At 34.9% G+C, this 20,029-nt stretch overlaps 1 protein-coding gene across 2 annotated transcripts in view; it reads right to left on the reverse strand.

The window, feature by feature from the left end:
* Window positions 1-3,568: 3,568 nt before the first annotated feature.
* The window catches only part of PLXDC2 (plexin domain containing 2), a 271,670-nt gene continuing 255,209 nt past the window's right edge, over window positions 3,569-20,029 (reverse strand). For both annotated transcript variants that reach the window (XM_068673780.1, XM_068673781.1), the window contains 2 exons: window positions 17,352-17,512; window positions 3,569-6,922 (listed from right to left, as the gene is read on the reverse strand). In XM_068673780.1, the coding sequence (XP_068529881.1) occupies window positions 6,806-6,922; window positions 17,352-17,512 (278 nt within the window). In that variant the 3' untranslated portion in view covers window positions 3,569-6,805. The remainder of the gene's footprint in view (window positions 6,923-17,351; window positions 17,513-20,029) is intronic.

A 20,029-nucleotide genomic window follows, 5' to 3' on the forward strand; every position in this document is an offset into this window, starting at 1 on the left:
GAAGTCTAATTTGGGAACCAGCCACCTCTTTACTCTCAGGGAAGGGTCAACACCTGTAGCTCTCCAGGTGTCTCCTATTCTGTCTTCTCCTTGACTCATGGCCTGTTTGCACAAGGGGCAGGTGAGTACTGGAAGTCATTGCACCCTATGTGCCAGATACTGGTGCAACCACAGCTGTGCATGGTTTATGTTATATGGAGGCACTTAGTTTGGAGTCAAGATTGCCAGAATCATTTCTCTAGGAATGGGATTTCTTCTGGAAATAGGACATTGTGAAAATACCCATATATCTACAAAAGGCACACCTTCTGGAAATAGGACATTGTGAAAATACCCATATATCTACAAAAGGCACACCATTTTCTTCCTTTGGAAAGTTTCCTATTGTCACTAAAAAGAGGGTGGGAGTGTGATTCTAATATCCTTACAGGCAAGGCAGGCTGAAAAGCTTTAAGCAGAAAAGCTTAAGTAAAGGAACACCATAGCTGATGTGCAGTTAAACATGACAATCAGATTACAGTATCGGTGGCTACCTCCCAAAGTAAAAAGTATGTTGATGCTTATTAAAACTTCAGAAAATGATCCAATGTTAAAAACAGCAGTTCAGATAAAGTCCAATAGACTCAAGTGGTATTTATTGCAAACAGCTTCCATGTGCCTGAGGAAACGTGCCATCCAAGCAGTTAATAAACCAAACATATTCTGCAGTAACATTAGCAAGTAAAAAAACCAGCCTGTTTGTCCTTCAAATAAGAAAGTTATGCTCCAAAGGAAATAATGTAAACTTCCTGGCAAGAGCTTAATTAATATCCCTATAAACTATCTTCCCAGAGGAAAAAAAAAAGCAGGCGTCTACATGTATATTAATTAATTGGGCAAAAATATCTGTTTACTTAAATGAGTGTAATTAAGAATAATATAATGAGAACTACTCTTAAAGTCCTTTTGCTGCTTTAAAAAAAAAATACCTGCGGCAATAACAGAAAAATCTGCATTCAGATATTTGCATTAACCAGAATCAACAGGCAGAAATAAAATCAGGTGGTGCTTATTTCAGAAATTGAGGCTTATATTGAGTACCACTAAAAAGGGCCATTTCAGCATGTAGTTCAGGGCTTAGAGGAATGTAGAAAGCAAAAGAATGAGAAAGAAAAGATGAAGAAAGAACAAAAGATGAGAATAAAGGACAAGATGATAAGTGCCAAAAGGTTTTGTAACAGACATAGAATTGCAGTGGAAAGTGAGGAACGCTTCCTGAGAGAAACCCTGCAGTTAGCATAGGGCCTGCAGAAACCAACTGTGCACAGGGGAGCCCCTTCTCTAGTCAGGTGAGAACTGTGTCAGGGGATGAGATTCTATTCCAGAATTATCAGAAATTTACCTTGCATCCTCAACTCTTTTAATTCATAAAAAAAAAAATAAAAGTAAAATAAAATAAAATGTCAAAAAAAAAATCATAAAAAATTAAAAAGTCAACAAAACCTCCTAAGATTTGACAACAAGCTGTTAGTTAAAGGCCAGCTCAGGGATCCTGATACTGTGTAAATCATTGTTAAAATAAATCTGAACATAGACTTGAATATTTTATCGATGTTCTAGCCATAATAGCCATTAGCTATTGTGGATAAAATTTATCTCATTTGTCCCTTTCTCTTTCATGCAAGCTGCATTTTGTATGCATTTCATCAGGTGAAATGTGGACCCCTGTAGGTTTAGACAGAAGCTAAACAGTAGCTCTGATGACGTTTCTGACTTTTAAATGGTAGAGCTGGAGGAAGCCCTTCTGTTTTCACTCAGTGCCATTGCCACACTGTACTGATGATCTCAAAACTGTACATAAGGATTCTTGCTTTGCCTCTAGAATATCTTTGAATATTGAGAACTCTCCCTCTCCTTCTGCATTTTCCCTTTCTCTTCATTCTTCTCCTCCAAAATAACCCAAAACATCCTCCCAAATCCACCCCAAACCAACTTACCATTGAATATAGAAAGAAAAGTAATAGCAATTAATAATTCCTGAAGTGTCTGTCCAAAAAATGAGAATTAGAGTGAATGGTACATTATTGCTCAATAGCCTTTCAGTTTGGAATTTTTTAGGCCTCAGGTTTAGTGTAGTTCTCTGCAAGAAGGCAAGCATATATAAGAATAACAATGATCTTACCCTGTACAACAGTGCATTCTTCTCTTCTTTCTCCTCACTGGAAGCAATTTGTTCCCTGAGAACAAAATTACCGCTCGGAACCAAATTTGTGCCCCATTCCAGTTCTTCTCCTAATGACTAATTCTATGGTTTTAAGCACTATGACTTTACACAGCTGGGATGTATCAAATCTTGTCTTTATACAAAGCTTTATTCCTGGTGTTGGAAAACAATATAGCCAGTACTTCAGCCAATGTACGGGCTCAAAGCAAAATTTTCACGGAGAGTCTTCGAGCTGGAACATGAACCACCATAAGGTACCCTGCATGCTCTAGTAACGTACCTACTCTGCCAGCTCACGACAATGACTTGTGCAGAGATTCTCTGCAAATAAAAAAGATGGATGTTGTCATTGACGGTTTCTTTTGCTTATCCAAGAATTGCTTTAATAGAGTATAGAAATATTCTCATGTCTTCTTTGGAAACCACATTAATCTGCTGTGAAGAAAATCTTTCCCCTGCTCATTGGCAAACTGGCTTGTCACCAGTTTGCTTTGCTGTCCACATTTTGATGGCAAACTAAATATCAGCTATTTGATTGTGCAGTGAGTTTTATGACTTCAACTCTGTTGATCAAAGTAAAGTTTGCAAATTAAATTTGCCTCCGACATTTTTTCAAAATACAATGATGTCTTACGTTTTTCCCCAGAACCCCATCATACACATTGTTTGTTGGAAATGAACTAAATTATAATGGTACAATGAAGGTTGTCATTACTGACAAGGTGCCTATGTCATTTTCTGCAGAAAATGTTGAAAATGAGAAAGAGTAATTTCACACTGGATTCTCTAGAAAATTATCTTCCTTAATGGAAATCTCAGAACACATATTAATTAAGGTATATATATACCAAGTAACCATAGTTACTAAGGTATGTGTACTCAAGTAACCATAATGGGTAAGGAAAAATATATAAAAAAATAGTTTGTCTTTAGAGCAGAGTTTGGACAGTATATAACAAAGAATGCAACAAAATTTGGGAAAAGATAAATGGAATAGCTGTTTATCTTATCATATTCTCTATGTTCAGTGTATCATAGGGTGTACTAAAAAACATAGCGGGCAATTAAATAAGATCTCATTATTAAATGTATGTATGTGAGAATAAGATTACAATTCCAACTCTTGCACAGTTCCGGTATTCTTAATGTCTGAATACAGTTCTGCAAATGTAAAGGTATTTTTCAACAATCTCTGTGTGTGATACATATATCTAATTTATTGATTCATCTTAAGTTACTTAGCAATGTGCTTTGAATCCTTGTAGTTCAAATTTTCCTTTTTCTGTGAAACAGGATGAGAAGCATAACAGTGAACATGTTAGGTACTATGGAACATTTAACATGAAAATGGAAAATAAGCGATAATTTTTAGAGATCTTGTGATAATGTCATCATGACTCATATATAACAGATACATAAAATTAGAGGCAAAGTTTGAGTTAAAATAACTGTTAGAATAAATGACTCTGTAAAGAAACATTTAAACAAATGAAATATTCTGAAGTACTTTCAAATTAAAGACCAGTGGAAATGCTAGTGAAGCCACAGTTTCATAACCCCCACTTCACCACAGTGGGGGTTATATTATACTTTTTCAGTTTGGATCAATTAAGCAGGTGCTTTATAAAGTGAAAAGAATAAAAAATGCATTTAATATCAATATTTTACCACACCTTCTAAAGATTTATATTTGTATCATTTTTAATGTGGCAGTTTTAATTATTAAAAAATTAGAAAACCAGATGGAATTACAAAACAGCAACCGATTACTTAATTAACTTTTGCCTACTGGGATAAATAGAACATACCACAGAATATATCAAAGCAGACACCAATGAGACACTATACATTCCATTAGTATGCAGGAGTTTTCCTCTTCAGATATTAGTTCTTATCAGATATAAACATATGCCTATCAATCTTATTAAATAAGCCCAGGAACTCATCATGTTATAAACCATAGAATATATCATCATGGCAAAAATCAAAAGAAGTACACTATATCTCCCCATAGATCAATGAAATCTGCCACCAAATTATTGTAGGTGAACAAAGAGTGAAAATATAATTGCTCTTATATTAATAATGACCATGAAATTTTAGTTAGTTTGCAAATACTAATAAACATCCTTCACCTGTGCGACAGTGCCTTAGAACAAAAGTAATCAAAATACTGGGTTGGAAAATTGTTGTTGCATTTGTCAAACAATGTTACAAATATTCTGTAAGCTCCATTGCATGATATGAATTACATACATGGGTGAATTGGCCAAAATGCATACCTGTGCTCATAATAATATAAACATTCTTTGTGTGTATGAAATATCCCTTGAATTTATTGCACTACTGTATAGATTTTTGTAATTTTTTAAGTATAATTTGTCAAGATATTCTCTGAAATAACAATGATTTCAAACATGATGCCAGCATGCTTCAAATGGAAGCTCTACAATTGCTGTTTTTGGCCAATCAACCCTAGCCAACGCTATCTGACTTCCAAGACCCCTACAAAAACTAATGATGAGCATTGCACATCAAGTAAGTGTCTAAATGATGTGCAGTGATATCATTTTATGTAATAAAAAGGAGTGTCACCGTTTATATATATGTGCATACATTTTGTTATTGCTATCAGAATTAACAGCCTTCAATTTAATCCCACCCTACCAGAAATAGGATTCAGTAGATCTATACAAATTGAAAAGAATTCTTGTGGCAGGCTTTTCACTAGGCTTCAAGACAATGTGTTAGTACTTTCAGATTAATACCAGCTAGATTTGAACAGTTTAAATCTCACCCTAAATGACTTAAAACAGATGAAAACAAGTGTGTAATGCAAAATATAAGGATACAGAAAATACAGTGTTGTATTATTTACTGACAAAATAAAAAGTAAAAATGATGCTTTTTTTTTTTTTTTAAAAAAAACACCATTAAGTAATCAAATTTAGATCAAACAAGCATCAAAAAGAAATGTAAATAATTATACTGTTAAGGTGGTGTCTACAACTTTTTTTTAACTGCTTGAGATCTGAAACTGCTAATATTGTCTACCTCACTTTAAAATGAATCAAGTGCCTCTGTTTGTACAGTATGTAAAAGCTTGATAGTCAATGAATAAAATGAAATGTAAATACAATACCTGAATTTAGTATTTTAATAGCTCAGGCCCAGAACATCAAAGTATTTAGGTTTCCACTCTGCATGGAAGATCTGGGTCTCAGTGTATATTAACCCCTTCCATGAAAGGAGTAACTGTTTTTGATGCTGTGAATTTATAGCATTTTCTTTCCCTATACAGGGAGGGAAAGTGTCAATATTAAAGAAAGAATGGTTCCAATAGGCAGAAAGGTTATGGCACTGCAACTACATGAACCACCTTCCCCACACAACATAAAAATATTCTAGTATTAAGGATTATTTTACAACTCAGTGGAAATATGCAGTAATGCAATCCATTTCCTTTGTCTGGATGACAAAAATGCAGTCTTAACAGTCACAAGAGCCCGCCTTGTGTTAGCTATAAAAAAAAATATATTTTTATATATATTTATGCAACTACTATGTGCATTAAACAAAATCACTGTATGAATCAGCAGGGTTCAGTAACACTTGTATCTGAATCTCTGGGAGGGGTGCATTAAAGTCTGTGTTGCTTCTCAGGAAAGACTCACAATGAAATGGCAAAGAATAGAAACCCATTTGGTTAAAATGTTAACATCTTTCATATCACATTGCCTAAGAAATGGTCCATAAGATCTCTGGGAGATAAAATGCCTACCGCTTCAGCCTACTGCTCAGAAATGAAGGATATCCCTTGAAAAAGAAGGAAAAAAAAAAAAGGTAAAATTGAGTTTTAGTGAACATTGATATAGAAAATGAGCCCAATTTCATTGTAAACATCCATGAAATAACAATTTCACCATTCTGAAAATTCTCTATTGCCTTCATTTCTTAGGAGTTTGTATATTGTGAGTTGTTTAGAAGGATATTAATCAGCAATGTACAAGAAACATTGTTCTACTCCTGAAAAACACATACATTGTGACTTGCTCACTTAGGTGGGTAGGCTGATTTAGAATTGAAAAGTGATTGTAATTCCACATCTGCTCGTATAAATGTTGGAAAAAAACTTTTATTTTTCTTCTTTACCTGCACTGAGATACTTTTCTCAATCACCTGCGAACATTAATCAGTGCTGTTTGCACTGAAAGTGTACAGATTTGTCACTCAGTCTTTGAGATACCAGAGAAGAACACTTGAACCACAGGGTAATACCCTTGTGCACCAAAGCTTTATTATATTTTTGATTACTGTGCACCCCCAAACCTAAAGCCAATAATGTGGCACTTGTGCCATAGTTCTGATACCATAGGTGTCCACTGACAGGTGTTCTGCATGAACCGTTGTGTGTCAGTCCACTAATGAAGACTACTGTGCAGTGGTAATCTGGTATCTTAGATAGTTTTTCTTCTTGGACAAAGCTTATCCAAAATCTTCTTTCTATTAGGCTACAGCAGCTTAGGGCTCCTTTTCTTTAAAGAGAGGCAAAGTAAATGTCTTACACCTGTAGGCCAGTACTGGTGTTCTGTCCTAAAAATTTTAGCATTGCTCTGATACAATGAAGCCTTCTTTTTCTCCAACTGGTTCCACTTCAGCATATGCAGGATGTCCTGATCCTCTTCTGAATTTCATTGCTGGCCATCTGCTCGGACGCCGCTATAACACCAACAAGAAAATAAACTTTCAGAATATAAAGTTATTAATAAAAAAACTTTAAACATGACCTGTGATTATTGTTTTTATCTTTGTAAAACCCACTCCTTGTAGTTGTTAGAGGAACAGAGAAGCATGTCTCTTCCTTTCTAGTTCTGCATAGGAATTTGCTAATATACTCTGCTCCATGGAAAAATGCATATCAGAGCCCACTGAAACAAAACTGCTTTTAATTATTTAGAACCAAATTCTGACATGTTTATCCATGACTGCCAAAATAATGACTTTCTATTTCAAGTGACAACATTCACAAGGAAAAGACGCAAGGGGCACAAACTCATAGCAGGCTTTACCTGAACACCAGGCTTCACCTGAACACAAAGAAATACTTTCCTGTGGAAGGGACTGAGGAATGGAACAGCTTGCGCAGAGAGGTAGAGGAGTCTCTGCCCTTCGAGATATTCAGAAGCAGTCTTGACATAGTCATGAGCAACTAGCTCTATATGGACCTGCTTGAGCAGGGAGTGGTTGGACCAGGTGGCCTTGGGAGATCCAACCTCAACCATACTGTTGGTTTTGATTCTATTTGAGTAGTTTACTTTGGTGGTTCATATGGAAGCAGCCTTTTAATTTAAACTCATATGACCTTTGGCTATAAAGGTCTTAAGAGCTCCTAATTAATTTTCATTATTATCTGTGCTGACTGCTTTAAAAGCAGATAAGCAACAGAGAAAATAAATAAATAATTTTTAGGGCAGATAAAACAATTCCTGTCTGACTGTGATGCCTCTAGGAAAGAAAAGTTATTTAAAAAAACTACATTTGCAAACTAACTAATACCTGGGAAGGCTCAGATTTTGGGTGACCAAAATGAGATTCTGTCAAAGGGAACAGTTTTCAGGAAAGTAGGCAACAACTCTTTCATAAAGTCAGTTAACAAAAAAATCCTCTTCTAAAATGGTTATTCCCCACTGTACTGGCTACGAAAATTGTATCTCACAATTATGCTGATAACATTTTTTTTTTCTATACTGACAACTCTTACAATCTGCTTGGAAAGAGGACTGGAAGGTATAACAAGGTACATAGAAACTAAAGAAAAATGAGAGGAGAAACAATGAAGATAAAATGCAGTGTATAAATAGTTCAAAATCAAAAAAAAAATCTACAATTTTTCTTCCAAAAATCATCATTGCATTTGATTTTCTGTCCCCTTAATACTACATTTTGACTGCCTTCTGATCATTAAGAATATTTCATACAGCTGAGGGTCTGTGTTAGGGACCACAGACAGCAATAGCCATGACATTATGCCAGGGCTCATGCTGCTGTTGGGCAGCAGACACTAAAGAAAACTTGGAGGACGGCTGAATCTTGTTACCAGCAAACCACACAGCTGTCTCTGGGCATAGCTCAAAGTTTTCCTTGGTGATTACCATTAGGAAGATACAATATAAAAACAACTCTTTCTCCCATCGTGTGGTCAGGTTGCTCATGAGGCATCTTGAGCTAGATTCTGTTTGGCAGGTAATTTAAAATCTCAGGCCTTTCAATGTAGGAAGGCAGAACATTGTTCTCTTTAGCAGATGTCTTTTCCTAATAAACAAACTTAGTCTATTCAAACTTTGGAGTCTTTTTTTCTACCTAGGCATAACTTAGCATGGTTTCAAAATTAACGACAGTTTGGTTGTTGGTGAAGAAAAAGGGTCATATTCTGTTCTTAGACTAACTGAAATAAATAAAGATTAATTCTATTAAATGCAAAGGACTTATTCCAGATTTACAGTAATATAGATGAGAAAAGAGTTTGACCCGAGAGTTCTCTAACAAAAAAAAAAAAAGAAGAAAATGAAAACCTATGGAAAACTAATAGGAAAAAATAATTAGAAAGTCTTAAATGGCAGCATATAAAGATGAACTCAGTTTAAATCTATAAAGATGCTTATTCTAAAATGTACCCATTACTAGTTTCTACTTCCTTGCTACGTTTTTGTTACAAACTGATTCTACCATTTTGGGCTACTGGGCTACTTTTTTTTTTTCCCATTTGCCTTTCCAGATGATGAAAAGTGGAATAGATGAATGTTTATCAATTTTATCGATATAATAAGATACAACATAAACAGCAGCTGATCCAGAAATAAACCACCATGTTTGGAAGTCATCTTCAACAGTTATTTGCAGCTTTCTGTAGTTTTTTCTTTTCTTTTCTTTTCTTTTTTTTTCATGCTTGAGGTGAGATTTTTCCATTCCTAGTCAAATTCTGTTTAATTTAAACTTTTTTGTGCATATGTGGGTATTGTAAGTGGTTAACAGTCTCAAAATAAAGCAGTGGCAAGCTACAGATTCATTGATGTATCTATTGATCCCTCAAAATGCTGTAAAGACATTACAGTTTTAATTGATAAGCAACTCAATTGATGTCAGGAGATAAACAGATTCTTGAATTACTAAAGCAGCTCAGAGGAAGACTAATGAATTCTTTTTTTTTTTTTTTTTCATTGTAAAGCAGAGTAATAGGTGGATTAAAACAAAACAAACAAACAAAAAACAACAATAAAAATCAAAACAAAATCCCCTAACCTAAAAAAAACCACCACCACCACTCCCTAAAAAAAAAAAAAAAAAAGACAAAGCAGGAAGAATGAAAGCTGGGTACTTATTTAATTCTTTAGTTTTGTCATCCAGCTTAGCAGGAAAAAATATGTTTCTTTCTCTGGAATTAGAATATTAGAACTCTTAGAGGAAATCCTCCAAGCTGCAGCTGGAGATCTGTAGCTTCTGCTTCCTTTCAGTGTATTACAAAGAAGAAAAGCAGGAATAGAAATTTTCTCATAGGACTGAAGTTTCCTTGAGTTCATTTTTTTAAGCAAATGAGGTGGGGGAAAGTACTTTGGAGCTTATGTGACCAAAGCATAAATCAGTGCCTAAATTAATATTATCTTTCAAATAAAGGAAGTGATACATTCAGACTTCCAGTGAAGTTGGTAGAAAATCAATGTGAGATATTTTAATGGATTTAAAAACAATTAGAAAAAAATGAAATGGGAGATAAAGTCTGCTTTACATGCCACAGGCAAATACAGAGTAAAGAACATACAAGATCTGTTATAGAAGTACAGACTTTGTCCAATAATGCTGTATTGAAATATTGGATTTGAAAATAGATGTCTTGCTTTTTTTCTAAGGAACTGAAAGATTATGAGACAGATTACTAACATATACACTATCTCTAAAATTTATGCCAGTTAAACATCACTTTTCCCCTGAGATGGTGATTCATTAAAAGCAATTGTTATTAATATATTTTGTTAGCTGGAGTATATTATAAATGTTTACACTTCCTTTTATACATCAGAAGATAAGTTTCTATCAGTAGAGGACAGAAGGAACTTAGTATCATATATATGTATAACCCATTTGATATTCTTGTGTCCTGTCCTATATTTTCTTCATTCCACCCTTGTCCTAACTTTCATTCAATAAAGAAAAATGGAAAAATGGAATGAGCACAACTTTACACAGAATTCTATACAGAATTTTATGATGTCAGAAGAGCAATACATTATGAAAGTTCTTCTACTCTGTCATCTTCCCATCCCTGCCTCATAGACACTTTGTGCTGAAGATCTTCTAAAAGATTATCAAAATTTTGTTATGTATAAAATAACCAGAAGCAGGCAAGGAAGCAAGCAGAGTGTTTGTGAGGATCAACTCTTCATTCCTATTCAGCAGTGAGCTGAACTTGAGCTGTGGGTTTCACCAAGACACAGAAATATTATCTTTCCAAACTTAGCTTACACAAGTACAAATACTTGGCTTAATGTGTGAAAGTCAATCTTTCAGAGTCTTGAAAGACTCTCCAGATCACCCTAGCAAACTTTATTTCCCACTAACCAATATAAATGTTGAAGATATTGAGTAATTGAGTACATTTTGGGCTAAATGCTTTAATGCAACTTTGCCTTCTCTATTGATTATTTTTGTATTAAAAATCTTTTAAATATTCAGAGGACTGTTTCACCACTTTTTCTGAAGGTTGCATCTTACTTTGATGTAGAATTGAACATCAATTCTATACAAAAAGTATAAAGATATTTAAATCTAAATAAAAGTTGTATTTTTAACCATACTTAGCCAATGGCACCCAAGTTTAATTCTCCTAACTGGAAGTATGCAAATACAGGACCATTCAAATTCTGGATGAACTGACTGAACTCCAGGCAAAGTGTAAAAAAACAACACAAATTAATTAAGGAGGAAAAACTATGGTAAGGCCTCTTACTAAAGAAACATATTTTAACCTGATGTCAGCAAGACAGATTAGTCTGAGTACACTTGTCCAGCAATACTCCAACTGGGTATTCAGGCCTTCTACTTTCACAATACAAGGAAAGCTCCTCCTTTTATCAGCTACTTTGCCCATAATAAGTGTTTGCATGCATTAAGTTACCTGTAATATTGTTTAGGCAGTTATAATTTGTTCATCAGTCTTTAATCTCTTCTACAAATAACCAATTTACTTGGCAAATTGCAGTCAGAAATGGATGATGCTTCAGATATCTGAAACTGTACCTATGATGTGTATTTCTAGGAATAAGAAGAGATCAATTGCTTGACACCATGTTATTTGAATATTTTGAAGAACCTTTTCTAAAATATAGATTGTGTGAGACTGTAAAATTTAGTAGTGGAATTTACTGACTTCATTAATTTTTTGTCTTTGGTAGAAATGCTTCTTTAAAATATCTCTGCAATTTAAAACTCTTATCATTATAAAAATAATGCAGTTATAGGAACATCTATGTAGCTGGCTGCTGATGGACAAGAAACAGAATGCCTCCTTCCTCCCCACCTTTGACTTTTATTGTCGATGTTGGCTATTTATTTTAGTGCTTTTCCCCTGTGGCTGATTTAGGTTTCCCTTGCTTAGCTTCTGGTTCCTGCTGAGCTGAATAAGCTTTGGAAAAAATAACTTTACTATCAGTATAAGGCAATGGCAGAGAGATCAATGACAATACCCCAAATGGCACAATGCTGCAGGACTTTGAAAGAAGAGAAAAATGATACTTATTCTCTTCTTTTTAATCATCATCTTCATGAAAAACCATTCAGTCCTAGCTTCTGGACAAAACCAAATGGGTGACTGTGTCCAGACTTTTTCAAACTAAGTGCATAATCCTCTGTAAAATGCACATGCGTAATAACAAGTAAAGGCCATATCTCCAAAAAAAATAGCAGAGCTTTGTAAGCTTCACCACTTGTCTAAGCCAGCTGAGAAGCTGACTTTTTTTTTTTTTTATCTTTCTTTTTGCCTGTCTCCTGTTTACTTCTCACTTATTTGAAGAGATACAGTGCATCTGTAACATTAATGCAGAATCCTGGAAATGGTGCATGGAAAACAAGGCTGGTTGTCAAACAATGGCTTCTTTTTGTGAAGTACTGCTACAAGCAGAGATATACAACAGTGAGCCAGAAATACATGTTAACTTCCTAAGTTCTGAAACACCACAATATATCTCTAACTTTTTTTTGATTGCTTTCTCCTCCTACTTCCTTCCTATAAACACAAAATGTATTAGCAGAAGGTCAAAAACTGAAGAAAATCTAGTGTTAGGTCTGAGTACTAGTGAACATTTGCAGACATTACAACAGAGTCCTCCGTGCAGCTCAAGTGTTAGAAAAATGCCTAATAGAGCTTTCTCAGACCGCCCTGGGCATGACTAAGGATTCAGGAACCATCCTCAAACCTTACTATTAGTCTACATACATACCTTACTGTGAGGGTGACAGAATTAAATATTACAAATTCAGAGCCTTCTATGCTAAAAAGCAGTTCCAGGCACCTTTAATTTACTTGTAGAGACATAATTCAAGTTACATCAGGAAGAGTTGAGGTGCATCCACCAGGCTCTGATCATGCAACTCCTCATGACTCTGACTGTAAGGTCACTCCACATACCCAGCTCCATAGCACCAGTTCAACTCTCTGTGTGGTCATTTGAAAAACCAGATTTATGAAAATATCCAGCTTGAACATCCAAACCAAAGTAAAACAAACAACTAAAAAAGATGTAGGTATGTGCATATGCATGTTTCCAAGCAGCTGAATTAGCTCTGGAAAATCTCCATGGAGGGTGGGAACATGAAGGCAAAATAAAGGATATGATCTACATCAGAGGCAGGTGATCCACTACAGCTGGGATATCATGCTTGACTTCTTGACCAACAAACCTCAGATTCTGAATGCAAGTGGTATAGCTAGAGGGCAACTATGTATCGCATAGCTAGATTTCTGCTACAAGCTTCTTCTTTTATTGAAAAAGATGTGAAGAAGTACTACATTTTAAAGTACCCTACTTTTCAAAAATCAGTGCAACTAAGTTCAAAGCATATTTTATACGTTCTCAAGAGACACAAGATTCCTCAAGGTTAGGATAGGCATGTAACTTGATTCAAATGGGAAAATTATTAGCAACAAAAACAAAAACAAAACAACAAAAAAAACCCAAACAACAACAACAACAACAAAAACTCAAAGGAAAGGAAATACCACAGGGATAACCACAAAGAAATAAAAGAACAGTGCATGCAACATCTTGTCTGCCACTCTGCAAGCAAATATTTAGTCAACATTTACTTTTAGCTTATAGAAGTAGTCTGCATTCATTGGAATTTTGACTGGAACTCCCTTGCTTAAAAAGTTGATAATTCATTCTGTCTCTAGGCCACCAACTTAAACAATGAAACACATGCTGAATAGTGTTGGGACTGGAAGAAACAGGAAAACATTGCATTTTGATTTGAATCTTCCACATACTTAGCAAAAAGGGAAACGTTCTGAAAAAGTATTCATCAATTCTGAAGGTATTCTTTTAAAGTGGTTCACTGTCATGGACAAATTGAATTACATTGGCATGCAAGATATTTCAAGCTCTTTGTCCAAAGTAGCCATTTTCATTCCAGGTGGAGCTGCACTCAATAGTTGCGAACAAAACCACTAGAGGAAACATTTTCTTCAGACTTTAGGGAAAAAAAACAACAATCATCAAATGTTACTCTGTTCTAAGAGAATAGTTGCTTTTGGAATAAATGACCTTTTTATTGTCTTTTGTGTGTCCTTTGTCTTTCTTCTTTCTTGTGTCTTGTGTGTCTTGTCTTTTTCTTGTCTTTTAAAACTTATTTAAATCAACTAGTGCATTCAGGATATCATTTAATGCTACTCAGAGGTGTCACAAGGGGTTGCATTTATCAATGCAGAGTTAACTAGTGCAGTCCATGTGTGGGTGTATTAAGGGGGAATTTTAGATAAAAAAAGGACTAGATGGCAAACATGAGGGGCATCCCAACTAGGATTTGGGATGAGCTCTGGGAAAACCTGACTGAAATGGTAAATGAATATTGGGTGATAACTGCAGAGAACACAAGGGAGAAAGAGACTTAAGGCATCAGATATGGGATCAATTTATTTTACTTCCCTCTATTCAGTAACCAGTCATGACTAAAAACCAAATTAACTTAAAATTCCTTGAACAGCTATTAAACCAGAAAGCAGCAGAATCTGACTGAAAATGACATTATCTACCAAAACATGGCAATATCCTACCATCTTAGCTACAAAAAGAAATTACTCCATTAGTTGTGTTACAGTTTTGAATGAATGCTATGTTTATCAACATGATGTTGTATAGGGATTCCTTTATATAGTAATTTAAAAATAAACACAAATGGGGGATGGTCTTTGTTTCATCCCGCTTTAGATTTATATTAATCAGTGATGGCAGATAAACTGATATAGATCTTGATTTGGCTAGAAAACTTGACAAAAGACTATATGGTACTAATAATTTTTAGACAACTGCATGAGGGAGCTGCCTGTGCATCTCTTACATTTTCCTGCACAACTTGCTTTATTAATCAAGAGACTCATACAAATTAATATTATTTCAGAAATATTTATGTGCTTTTTCTCACTTCATAATTGAGCCCATGGCAATCCTCTTGAGCTCTTTCCCCACAATGGTGACATCAGATCCACATTTGATTCATTTAATTCCTTTCCCATAAGTAAAACAACTTGTCTGCCATGGTATATGGGGTACCAAGTTATCTGTAACAGATTACTGATTAATTGCACGAATGTAAATTATTTATTTATTTATTTATTTATTGTAAAATTGACTTATTTATGCCAGTTATGCTTCTTTTTATTTTCTTTTTATTTTATAATTCAGTTTCAAAATGCAAGTCTAAGAAGATATATACTCCTATACAACCTATAGATAAGATGAATATAAGAATACTACTCTGTTCTTTATTTCTTGAGTTGATCAAACTGTGTACTGGAAATTTAATATTGGAAATTAAATGATTAAACTTTTTAAAAGCAATTTCAGTTCCAGAATAAATTGCTTTATTCTGTTCTTTTGTACTTATGATAGCAATAATGGCTTTACAGTTTTGGAATTTGTGGAAATGCTGTAAATACAGAGCAATCCCTTTCTCTGTGCCTTGTGGGTTTACCTTTCCATCAGATTTTTTATCTCGGAAAAGGAGAAAGCATAGGGAAAGCCCACCTTTTCATGGCTTGAAATTTCACACGTATCACATTTTTCCTAGTAGCAAAAAGAGATATGCCACAATTTGCATAAATTTGATTTTGACTGATATACTTATCCTATCCTTGCTCATTTTTTCCTCCTTTATTTAAAACAGAAAGATTATATATATATATATATATATTTTTTTTCTAAAGCCTACATTGCTTGCTAAATGACATTTTATCTTTCACTACAGAGACTGACCAATGTCACCTACAGATTAAATTTAGTGGAATGAGTTTACCAAAACTGACCAAAGCACCACAGTTTACATGATAATATCAAATAATGATATTATCATTAACCTGCCAAATTAGTACACTATGAAAAAGAATCAATGTGTATTTTCATTTGTTGTTCTTCTTCTTTCCTCCTGGCAAATGGTGTTGCCATCTACTTAGCCTTCTCAGTCACATCATAACAGATAAGTAACTTGTTTTTACTAAATTGATTAAATAGCATTCAGTGTGTGTGAAAAAATGGAAGGGGACAAAGCATTCTCTTTTGTACTTGGACCAGTGGAGTTTTGTGTCTACATCAATAGAGAAATGGCTTGAAATGTCACATAGACATGAAAGAAAGCTATTGATTTTATTATGTGGATGCAGTTCCCCATTGGTTAACACAGTTACATTGCTTGAACCTAGAATACTGATAAACAATTCATTTTGATTTCTGTCACCACTGTTGCATCTAAGCAGTATATTTATTATAATACTGTCTTAAAGATGAATCATTCTGTTCATTTTCATATCTCACTTCAATTTATTTTATTGTCACTAAGAATGAATATCTATATCTTTTTGGTCCAGACTTTTTCCTAAGCAATCCCTTGGTATGTCCCTAGTGACACTTCCAGTGCTTCTGCAACTTCACTATTGCCCATTAGAAAGTGTCTAGGCTCATAAAAGCAAGAGACTACTGCAAGTGGGGGTTATAAACAACCAGCATTTTCTTTCATGTTTAGAAGCTCCATATTTATCATAAGGCAGAGGAACATTGTTGAAAAAAACACAGGTAAGTGTTTTAAAAAGTATTAACTTTTTTTTTTTTTTTGGGGGGGGGGGGGAGTTGGGCAGAGCATGGTGGTGGAGATGAACACCTATGAAAAATGTTCTTTTCTCATATTGTCATGTGCAGTGGAGCTGAGTTGAATAAATGTCCACATCTGCAATGTAGATGTCTGCACCTAAGGTAGCTGTCTATATTTGAGGGAGTAAAATGGTGATTTATCTAATTCTAAAGGGGATGTTTCAAATAGCTCAGATGAATTGTGGTCTATAAGAACATGTTTCTCTCTACAGAAAAGGGAGTTGATTTAGATGTTAAAATTAGGTGAAAATAATCCTTCCCACACTGTGAGGCAAAGTGTTAAAAAAAAAAAACTACAAATGGAACAGCTAACAGGCTTCCAGGTAAAAACTTACTTTAATTCAGCCCTTCTGTAGAGTTAGTGAATGCTTAATTTTATTTTACTTTTTTCCAAGTGAAAATAATAGAAAACTATTTGTCCCAAAATAAAATGCCAATGCACATGAAAGCTAATGAAAAATATTATTCAGAGGAAGAGGAAAGATAGGAAAGAGAGATGATATTTGAGATATATTTTTTTGTGTATAGCCTGTATAAAAATGAATCAAGTAAAACAATAGAAAGCTGTGACAAACATGTTAAGTATGAAACTGGCTACTCCTGCTAGGTGGGTTAGGTGCATTTATTGAAAGATTACACTATGCTTACAAGAATATTTTCTAGATTTATTTAAGAAAGTTCTATTCTGAAGACCCTTTTTTTTTTTTTCCAGCTGACAGGGCTATTGACATTTATCTTACCTCTATGAAGAAGAGACTAGCAGCTGATGTTGGATGATGGTACATATAGACAGTCACGAGGATGGCTGCAGCCACAATGAGGACCAGGACTAGAATACCAACAATTAAGCCAGCGTGAAGTGTTCCACCTTTCTTCTCTGCAGCACTGTCATCTGTGGAAGCTGCATGAATGGAACACTTATTAGTACAGTAACTTATGTCTTATCCATTCCATTTCGCAGCTGGCAACAGAACATTTGCTTTTTCTGTATTACATTTTCCTTACCTTTTGCACTCCAAGTTGGGAAAGATGTCAGATGTCTTTGTCCCACACAACTGAACATTCATAATGAACAGACACTTCCAAATCATAGAATCATTAAGGTTGGAAAAGACCTTCAAGTTCATCTGGTCCAACCGTCACCCTACTACCAATGTCACCCACTAACCCATGTCCCTGAGTGCCAGGTCCAACCTTTCCTTGAAGACCCCCAGGGACAGTGACGCCACCACATCCCTGGGCAATCCATTCCAATGCCTGACTTCTCTTTCTGAAGAGAAGTGTCTCCTCATTTCTAACCTAAACTTCCCCTGGCGCAACTTGAGGACATATCCTTTAGTCTTATCACTAGTTACTTGTGAGAAGAGGCTGACCCCCCAGCTCCTCACAACTTCAACATTTTACTAATTCTGACTCTATAAACACAAAATTAATATCCTTTTATTTTAATATAATCTGGACTTTCTGACGTTCCCAATTGCCTTCATAATGAATTTTCCTTTGCTTTCCTGATTAAACTACTGCAGTTGCCCTTCAGACAACAAGTGCTAATTGAATCCATTTTGAATGTTGTATCTTATTTTTTAAAGCCTCAGGTTGAGCAATGCCACTAATCCTTGTGAGGTCTGGCCAATAAACAAATTCTGAAAGCCTGATTCATTAGTTTGGAGAGGGGTTTTGAACCAAGCTGTGCAACTGAATCAGACTGCTAAAAGTGTGCCAAAACAGATGCATGCTAAATGACCCTGTAATATTTTAATCTTGGTCTGAATGGAATACACATTGTACCAAAGTGTTATGGAAGATCGTCTATTTACTAAACTTGGTACTGAGAGGTTGTTCATATTATGTTCCTGTCAGGAGAAAACAGCTCTGTCACACAAGTAACTTGTCAGTAGTACTTCCAAGTAAGTGACTAAGTCTTTTAACAGCACTGTGACCTCTGTGAAAAAGTCTCTCAATAAACTACCCAACATATGTAGGATTGCTTGTGGTTGGGTGTAACTTCTTTGAACACCCCAGAGTATCACAGCTAGTGTAAACATGATGATCAGCAATGATTCTTCAGTATTGTCTTGTATAAAAGAAAGGCTCTTCTACCCATCACTGCAGGCAGCAGTGATTAAGAAGCACTGGGTTTAAGAAACACCATCAGGGCACCGCTGATTTGGCTTCAGAAACTTGCATCACTCTTCTAATATTTCCACTGATTTCTGCCTTTCTGGCAATCTGTCAAATCACCTCCGTGACTTACTCCATAAAAAACTTGTCTCTAGTTTCACTTATAGGATTTTTTTCTTCAATTCCACTGTTAAATTTCCTCTCAACATGCTTGTTTCCCAAGCTGATTATAATGAAAGTGGTTGATTTCTACAGTACCCATTTTGTTTGTGCTGTTTTAGAGTTTGGTTGTGTCACAGTTTGGAGTGTCACAGTCTGTGAGGTCAGGGGCTATCTCCCTTATATTTGCTCTTAAAAAAAAAAACTATTGAGTTCTGGGTATTGCTTCCAGCAAATTATTGTTATTATTATTATTAATAATAATTAATTAATTAACAACAACAACAATAACAACAATAACAATGCTTGTACATGGTCTTTCCCCATGAATATGATTACAGTTGAAACACTCCACACTAATATTTAAAAAAAAAATGAACTGGAAAATACAGAATAAGTATCTATTGATCCTTACTCAGCATTAAATGCCTTGTACAAGGAACAATACAAGAAAATAGAAATGGTTAACCTTAGTGTAATAGCTCATACATCCAGGTGTAACAACACTTTTCCTCAATAGCCCAAAGAAGGACTGCATGACCCTGTTGCAATAATAGGGAGAAAAGGAAAATGAAGATGCATTATTTTAGTCAAGAGCTGTTTCTAACCATAACATGGAAATAAATATATGCAATAAGAACTTATTCATGTAAGTTTCCTTTACTTTGATCTGTATTTTCTAAACCTTGAGGCAGGACAGCTGAATCTGCACAGCACTGCTCTGCTCTTCCTCATGAAGTCAGTAACAATATTTATTACTTGCACTTGTATTTCAAATTGCAAAGTAAATGCAAATTAAGCAACTGAAAGGCCATCAGAAAAGGCCTACTGTATTCTATGTGCATTGAGTCGGGCTATTAATTCCCAGTGATGAGCAGTTACTTGTGTGAGTCACCACAATGAGAAGTAACTACTTCCCAGAAGGAGCAGAAGGTTCATAGACTGTCTCATAATTTGCTTTCTGACAGCTTCTTATTCTTTGACTCTTCCCTTCAATACCTCATTGGTACATCATAGACTGCTTGATCACTTGTACACGTTTCCAGGCCTATTTACATTAAATGAGTGATTTGTATTGTAACTAGTCCTTTGTATTACAAAGGACTTTACATCATTACAATTTGTATTGTAACAATGT

The sequence above is a fragment of the Anas acuta genome, chromosome 2 (genome assembly GCF_963932015.1).
Source record: "Anas acuta chromosome 2, bAnaAcu1.1, whole genome shotgun sequence".
Taxonomy (NCBI): Eukaryota; Metazoa; Chordata; class Aves; order Anseriformes; family Anatidae; genus Anas; species Anas acuta.